The 9038-nt window shown below is 29.3% G+C and overlaps 1 protein-coding gene across 2 annotated transcripts; it reads left to right on the top strand.

Annotated features, from left to right (window-relative positions):
• Positions 1–2828: 2828 nt before the first annotated feature.
• Positions 2829–7321, top strand: LOC145136595 (spermine synthase-like). Of its 2 annotated transcripts, none has more exons than XM_079070706.1 (11): positions 2829–2951; positions 3733–3905; positions 4078–4122; positions 4219–4295; positions 4379–4501; positions 4590–4694; positions 4847–4919; positions 5016–5087; positions 5431–5626; positions 5715–5844; positions 6993–7321. In XM_079070706.1, exons 2-11 carry the CDS (start codon positions 3755–3757, stop codon positions 7050–7052), a joined length of 1032 nt encoding a protein of 343 aa, XP_078926832.1. In that variant the 5' UTR covers positions 2829–2951; positions 3733–3754; the 3' UTR covers positions 7053–7321. The 2 variants fall into 2 exon arrangements, with proteins under 2 accessions (XP_078926832.1, XP_078926833.1); XM_079070707.1 differs by having other exon boundaries at positions 2838–2961.
• Positions 7322–9038: the final 1717 nt, after the last annotated feature.

Genomic DNA, 9038 nt, shown 5'->3' with positions numbered 1-9038 from the left:
CACTACCACTACCACTATCTGATAAACTATAATATGCATAATTCATGATTACTATCACTACCACTATTTGGTGAATTATGATATGTATAGTTTATGTCCACTACCACTATTTGACGAATTATGATAAGCATAGTCTCGGTCTTTGGTTTTTAAGACTACATTCTATCTAGCATTGTTAGTTTTCAGCCATAATTACTAAGGGTATATGCTAGAGTTATATAGAATTTAGTCATGATCGACCTAGAATTGGTGGGTCCGCTTTATTTCCTGTTCCTTGTTTGGTGGTGGGCCTAGGGCAGACCCATTACATTCGACAGTCTATTTAACTTAAATTTTATATAACTTATATACACTTAGAGATTATAGAAGGAAACTATAGGAAATTCTAGGATGCACTATTTATTAATATAGAAACTTATGATTCACTCTTTAAGAAAAATATTGGATTTTCTTTGGAAACACATCTCTATTAAAACTATTTCATCTAGAATTGTTAGACTTCAGCTATAATTGCTAAGTGTATATGCTAGAGTTATATAAGAATCTAGTCACAATCGACTTAAAATTGGTGGGCCCGCCTTATCTCATGTTCCTTGTTTGGTTGTGGACCTAGGGCAGACCCATTATATTCGACGGTCTATTTAACTTAAATTTTATATAACGTATATACGCTGGACGATTATAGAAGGAATCTACGGGTCTTTCTAGGGTTCATTATCACATAACATAAGAACATTCTTTTCGCACTTAACTAAGAAAATATTGGATTTTCTGAAAATCAAACTCTATCGCTTTTACAAGAACAACGGTTTCTTCCTCAAACAAAACTCTTATGAACTCACCAACTTAATTGTTGACACTTTTTCAAAACTACTTGTATTCTCAGGAAATCAGTGAAACAGGAAAAATCAACAGCATTTTGAGGATGGGACGTTAAATCGTCAAACAGTTTATTTTGTCATCATAATGTAATTGATTTGAAACATGTAAACATATACTTTGGTGTAACTTTTTCAATTATATTTATAATGGTTGTATTTACTTTGAGCACTATTATATTCGTTGTTGTGATACTATACGTGAAGTCCTCCACCCCCGGACGTTTCCGCCATCCTTGGTTTGGGGGTGTGACAGATTGGTATCAGAGCATTGTTTATAGTGAACTAAGTATATCGAACCACATAAGATATACAAACTATGAATGCATTGGGACTAAGGTCTCTGATGTAACATTTTCAAATAACTATACTTTTAGAAATAAATAGTTTCTTGTTAAAAGTATACATGCATGCATACATATTAAGGTCAGCATCATTCTAGAACAAAACAAAAGTTGTGATTGTTGAATGGCACGAGTAGGCTTGGGGATGTATGGTCAGGTCTGGGAATGACATAGCCTGATCAACTATGTCTAACCCAGAAGTGATTAGCATATGCCCGAGAATGGTTGTGTTGTTGCAACAAGTCTAAAAACTTACCAACTCTATCTACAAACAAACATTGAAAAACATAGGTCAAACATTAAAATACTATAGGAGTATTTTGTGATACTATAACCAACTTATGTGAAAACTAAAGACCCCTATTAGTAGGTCTATAATGACTAAGTGCATACGCCAAGGTTATACATAATTAAAGATATTATAGACTCAGAATCTATGACTATTGCTCTACTTCCTGTTTAGGGTTTAGGGTTTAGAGTTTAGGGTTTAGGGTTTAGATTTAGGGTTTAGGGTTTAGGTTTAGGGTTTAGGGTTTAGGGTTTAAATTTAGGGTTTAGGGTTTAGTAATGTTCACTTGGGTGAAGTAATAAACGATAATTGAGGAAAGAAAACAGCGATGGTAAAACGATAATGAAAGAAAGAAATGTTATGGATGATGATATATTTACCAAGTGAAACCAAACCGGGTATATTTAGCATGTTAAAACGACATATTTTAAAGGTTTAGTACCTAAGCTTAGGTGGGGCTGTAATGTATATTCCCTATCCCCATATATATATATATATATATATATATATATATATATATATATATTAATTGTCATTTTTAACAATTTATGCTTTAAAGGGTTGTATAGTAATGTAAAACATGAATTTTTGTCATAACAAAAAGTTGTTATGTCGGGATGACTCTCATTTTATTATAGTGTTGGTTTAAACATTTAAAGACCCTTGAGTATAAAATTGCATTTACAATATTTAGCTGCTAACAAAAAATATATAGAAATGCCAACTCTTGAATATTCGTTGTTACAAAGAAAATAGTTATTTTATAAAAATCCATAAAATTAATTATTTTGATTAAAGGTCACGTTTTTGTTCATAACGATTAATTTAACAATATCCCAACAAAAAGAAAACAAACTCAAAGACCAGATGTATAATTAACTCTTAGTCTAATAAACAAATGCAAACAATTTAATAATCTAGTATAAATAATCTAATTTAAGAATTTAACAACACATGCTATTACAAATAAACTAGTGAATGTTTTTAGATAATAAGACCGGATAAAATTGATAAATAGCATGTCCTTTCAATCAAACAAAAAAAAAATAGAAACTTAAAACGTATCATGTACATTTATTTATTATTATTTTTTTCATGTTGTTGTACTTATACATCAAGTCAATTTTTTCATTGGGGACAGTAGGATGGAACTTAAAAATAAAATAAATAAAACATTAAAAAGGGAGGGATTGGTGCCCACGTGAAACGTGCTAGACCCTTATTAAGCCTTTCACATTTTTCCTCCAAGGACACATCCGTCATTTCACAACATTCACTAACTGTTCATATGAACAACATAATATATATACGTATGCTACCGTTACGCCATTTCCATCCGTCGACTCTTCAAAACAAGAAAAAAAGTTAAATCCAAATTCAGCTAGCAGAAAGACAGACGCGACTTCGATTAATTGATTCTCTTTCTCGCCTTCAAAGCAGGTCTAAATTTGTATGTACTTGATGATAACTTAATTAACTCCTAACTTACGTTGTATTTTCCATGAATCAATAAATCATGATGATGATTCATCGTAGTTTTCTGTTGAATTGATTGATTTCTATGCGTTTTCGACTATTAATTAGTTATTATGATCGAATGCATATGCTTATGTAGTTATGTTTATGTTTACGTATCAATTGATGAGATATTTCTTGTTCTTATCGTGGTAGTTGGAATTTCAGTAAATTTCCAAATATTACTGGTTTTCCCGCCGACTTTTTTAATCAATAGCTGTATTTGTGATTCCTGCTCAAATTTTTTTTTTTATTGTATTTTATTTTGGATTAATCAGACTATTAATTACATGTGGTTGATCTTATTGCGTTAATACTCGATCTTGTAAATTTAATCAAGTATATCAATTACTATCACTTGCATCCCTACCTTTTGTAAACATCCGAAGAGTTTTGTGGAAATGAGGGAATATAATTATAGAAGTTAAGTTTTGGATTCTAAAATTTGGACACATAGCTTAATAATGGCAGAATGAAGTACGTGGTGTGAAGATCATGTTGGTTGTTGCCTTTTTTTTGGCCATGATTTATAACCCTTTTATGTTATTATATTTTGATAGTCCTTTTCATTCTATAATGGAAGAGTTTTTTTATATATCTTCATTAATCATTATTATAATTATAAGTTTATTTTACTATATTTTGATTGTTCTTTCATTCCAAAAGTAACCAAAAGTTTTTTTTATTTTTTATTTTTTTATTATAGTTGTATTCCAAACAGGAAAATCATGACTCCGAATGAGAATAACAACACAGGCGTGACTACAATTCCTCCTTGTTGCTTAAAAGCCCGAGCTTTTTCCACCTATGCCGATGTTGAAGCCAGATGTCATCCAACGGTTGATTCCGGATGGTTCTCCGGGAATCAAACTTCATCTGGTGATTAACTTCTTCATTTCTTTCCATTCATATTTATATTAATATATTCATTTTTGTCAATTATCATAATGATCATGTAATAGTGTAATACTATTACCTTTCTCAACAAGTGGTTTAATTTAGCCTTTTGATTGTTGACATATTTTGACCATGACTATGTTACTAATTCCAGATAAAGATGGCAAAACAATCTACTTCAACAGCCCCTTGTGGCCAGGTATTTTATAAATTCTAATTCCATGTTTTCCTTATTTTTTCCATAAAAGAAACACGAAGTATAATTTCCTACATTTAATAAACTTTCCAATTTTAGGAGAAGCACATTCATTAGAAGTAAAAGAGATTCTATTCAAAGAAAAATCAAAATACCAAGACGTCTTAGTTTTTGAGGTATAACGTTATATATAATTAATTTTTCATTTTTATAAATCATAAACACATATACTGAAATTATTTTTTTAATTAATTTTCAGTCTTCAACATATGGAAAAGTGCTTGTTCTTGATGGCATCCTTCAATTAACCGAAAGAGACGAGTTTGCCTATCAGGAAATGATAACACATCTTCCCCTTTGTTCCATCAAATCACCCAAAAATGTAATTTTTCTTCAAACTAATAAATAATTCACACTCTTTATTTACAACAATTTGACTTTTATGCCCTTGTGTAATATAATCCATACAGGTCTTGGTTGTGGGTGGTGGTGATGGTGGAGTTCTTAGGGAAGTTGCTCGTCACAACTCAGTACAACTTATCGATATATGTGAGATAGATCAGATGGTTATAGATGTATGTGTTGTGAATATATATATATATATATATATATATATATATATATATATATATATATATATATATATATATATATATATATATATATATATATATTTGAATTCTTGTTAGACCTTATGGAGGGTAATTATGTAATTTTCTATTTCTAGGTTAGTAAGAAGTTCTTCCCTGATTTAGCTATTGGCTTCGAGGATCCTCGTGTTCATCTCCATGTTGGAGATGGTAATACACTCTGAAAAAATTTATATCTTTTGTAGTAAAGTACGTTGCTATTATTATTCTAAAATTTTATTTTATTTTTTTTAAATTTTTTGACAGCTCTTGAGTTCATCAAGTATGTCCCAAAAGGAAAGTACGATGCCATTATTGTAGATTCATCGGATCCTGTAGGTATGTTTTCAAATTTAACGATAAAAATCTATAACAAATTTTCAATTTAACCATAAAAAAAAATTCAGTCAGTTTTCTAGTTTAACCATTTTGACATGATAGACAAAAATGGTAACTCATGAAACATGATATAACAATATTACAACATATCAAGTTAAAATGGTTAATTTAGTTAAAATGTTGGAAATTTTTATGGTTTAATCCGAAAAGTAAAATATTAGTGGTTAATTACCGCAAAATTTCCCAGAATTATAATTTTTTTAATAATTTTCCCTTTTTCATATTAGCACATGAAATGAAACTACATTATTATTTCTTGCATTTAAAACATTTTTTTATGTAGGTCCCGCAACAGAGCTAGTAGAAAAGCCTTTCTTTGAGATGCTTGCAAGTGCACTACGCCCTGGTGGCGTGCTCTGCAACATGGCAGAAAGTATGTGGCTGCACACTCATCTTATTCAAGACATGATTTCCACGTGCCGTGAAGTATTTAAAGGCTCTGTTCACTATGCATGGGCAAGCGTCCCCACATATCCTAGGTGGAAATTAATTTTAAAAATTGTTAGAATTAAACATCCTAAAATTTTAATTTAATTCATCATGTTTGTTTGTGTTATTATTATGCAGCGGTGTTATAGGGTTTATTTTGTGTTCAACTGAGGGTCCTTTTGTAGATTTTAAAAATCCCGTGAACCCGATTGAGAAGCTAGCCAGGACAATTCACCATGATAGAGAACCAAGATTTTATAACTCTGAGGTATGTTAAATGATAAGCCAAGTGAAAAGCTACTTTATCGATAAGTTATATTCGTTAGCTTTTTAAAAAACTAGTTTATAAGCTACGATAAACTATTTTTGTGTTCTCACCAAACAATAGATTGCAAAAAGATTAAAAAAAGAAAAAAAAAAGTAGCTTATGTGCGTCAAATATAGCCTAAATGATTGTCACATATATACCCACATACTTAATTCAATGATAACAAATCTATTTAACAATTTAAAACATTATTTTTAAATTAAGATTATAACTAACTTACTAATGTATCCATTTGCAATCATTCCCATAATCGATCTCCTTATTTATGATATAGTTATTCACGACCTGATAATGTTTTGCTAATCGGGTATGCAATCATCAGGTTTTGCTAATCGAACATGCAATCACCTGTTTTTACTTCAATTTTGCTGATTGAAGATACAATCACAATGTTTTTCCGCTAAAATCAATTAGGAATATACAATCATATCATTAATAACCATATTATGACAAAGGAGATTGATTATGAGAATGATAATAAATGGGTATTTTAATTCAAAGATAATGTTTTTGATTTTTAGATTAATTATCATTAAATATATATAAGTTTTTATCATTACAAGGATATACATGTAATTTTAAGTTTTATAATGACATAGACGTAATTAAGAAAATCTACAATGATATAGATAGAAACTTTCTTTTATTTGAAGAATTGCTACTTTATTTATATTTTCAATAAAAACATGTACATTTTGAAAATTTTAAAATTTATTCATTGGCATTTTACATTTTAAATAATTTAGTTATTTTTAAGGGTCCCTTTTTTATTTATTTATTGATGAGAGTCTTTATCAACGGTCTTTGCTTGAATAGAAGCCATAAGTTTAGGGTTTACATAATATAAAAGTCGTATCCAATTGAAAATCAACCGACATTAGTTTGAAACTTTTGATACAAAATCATATATATATTTCTTTCATGTTAAAAACAAGTCCTAAGCCGGTAATTTTTGAAACATAAAGATAAAAAAATAAAACATTATTTTTTGAATAAAATGTTAATAATTATGAGTTTTTGTGATATTTTTCTAAATTTATATGGTGATTATTTGTTTGTTTTAGAGTATTTATGTTGTTTTTGAACAGATACATAGAGCGGCCTTTGCATTGCCATCATTTGTGAGGAAACAAGTGAGTAGTCTTTGAAGAAATGGATAACCAATAAGCTATTTTGTTGCTGGTGAATGTAGATTGTTGATGTTGTTTCATTATTAAGTTACGTTCTACCAATCTTAAATGAAATTAATATTGGAAATAGCCATACCATAAAACGAAAATAACATGTTAAAATGAAAATAACATGTGATAAGGGAATATATGGTTGTTGTTGATTTTTGTGAAATTTGTATTGTTAGACTTGTAAACACTTATATAAAACATATAAATTTGCTATCAAAGCATAATGATATTTAAAATGATATTTAAGTTAATTAAAGTACGTGGAAATGTACACTACAAGAAAATTTCGATTTAGCTACGAAAAAATTCCATAGCTAAAACCTAAAATTTCGTAGCTAAACCTGAATAACTACAGAAGTTGCTACGGAATTTGTCAATAAGATTCCGTAGGTATATTTCTTGTAGCAAACTGTTTAGCTACAGAATTATAGTCCCGTAGCAGTTTTGCTATGACATTTATTCCGTAGCAATTTAACTACAACACATTTCCATAACAATTTTGTAACTATAGGGTGCGTAGCAAATTCTGTAGTCATTTGTTTTGTAGCAAATTCCGTAACCATTTGTTTCGTAGCAAATTCCATAACCATTTGTTTTGTAGTAAATTCTATAACCATTTGTTCCGTAACAAATTTCGTAGCCATTTGTTCCGTAGCAAATTCTGTGGTCATTTGTTCCATAGCAAAAATAGGTTCCGAAACAAATTCATAACGATAACAATATTCAACAAAATCCAATTTTCATTTATAATATTCGTTGAAATATATAAAAATGCAATAAATTTAATTCTAATAGTTACATAGATTTTTATAGATATATTACATGATTGAAAATCGTTTTACATGGTTCCCTAATCATCAAAGTTGAATATTCATTACAGATACACAACCAACCATAGATGCTCAACAAAAATGGCACAACCTGCAAAATCAAATTTATAAACAACTTGATTAACATTCAAATCTCTTATATGAAATCTCATTATATCTCTAGTTTTTGACCAACTAGAGATTTAAAATTTGAAAATAAACAAAAAATAGAAAAAAAAAACAATCCAACTCTTCTATTTGATACACTATTACCATATACACAAGAAACCAAATGAATCACCTTTTGAGCACCATCAGATCCAATGTAAAATGAATCACCTTTTGAGCACCACCAGATCCAATGTTACCATGATGCCAAAAGGATTTGAAATAAAGTTTAAAAAAATGATAATACAATGATCATAGACACCTACATATTAACTTGTTTTTATAAAATGAAACTTGATTTTCTATTATAAAAGGTAGTCTAGTAATTAAAGATTTAGATGTTTAAGTTTTTGTGTGCTTTCGTATCTGCAATATAATCACAACGGATTGCAAAAAAACTGAATTTACATACTGAAAATTTTTAATGAAAATTTTTAGTGGTAGTGGCAGGAGTTGTTTATGATCTTATTATTGATACTGCTCCCTAATTCCAAGAAACCAATATAACAAAAATTAATAAAATTGAATATTATAGTTGGACTTTGTTTTCTTTAAATTTTACCATCAACTGATGGGATTGTATGGTAATTTGGGATTGTGTGGTAATTAGTGATTACCTGTTAAGCTTTATAGAGATTGTTCTAGCTCCCAACAAGCCATGACTACATGGACACGAACATGAATACAACATAGTGTGCCTACACATGGAAAAAAATGAACGGTTGAATATATGAAAAAAAAACAATAAAAGATGAGATTCACAAAGCCCATCCCTATTAAAAACTAGCGTAGTTACCCATGTTCCGCATGGGTTATTGTATTTCATTTGGGTGTAATGTCTTTAGTGTTGAACGTGTGGGATGGTATGTGAATATATGAAAAAAAATGTCAGCTTAATCTGAACCCACCTAAATAAGTAATCATCATTAGGAAGAACTTTTTATATAATTTAAATTGTGAAGAGAATATCATTAAT

This window comes from Lactuca virosa, chromosome 9, assembly GCF_052849685.1.
Source record: "Lactuca virosa cultivar CGN04683 chromosome 9, Lactuca_virosa_CGN04683_v6, whole genome shotgun sequence".
Lineage (NCBI taxonomy): Eukaryota > Viridiplantae > Streptophyta > Magnoliopsida > Asterales > Asteraceae > Lactuca > Lactuca virosa.
Note: the sequence above shows the minus strand (reverse complement) of the source record. Positions and strands in the feature narration are given on the sequence as shown.

Bases quoted from the DNA above. Each gene is read 5' to 3' on its own strand.
- LOC145136595 (XM_079070706.1), top strand. From the start codon at position 3,755: ATGACTCCGAATGAGAATAACAACACAGGCGTGACTACAATTCCTCCT. The intron at 4,695-4,846 runs GTATGTGTTGTG...TTCTATTTCTAG, and splicing joins TAGATCAGATGGTTATAGAT to GTTAGTAAGAAGTTCTTCCC. The intron at 4,920-5,015 runs GTAATACACTCT...ATTTTTTGACAG, and splicing joins TCATCTCCATGTTGGAGATG to CTCTTGAGTTCATCAAGTAT.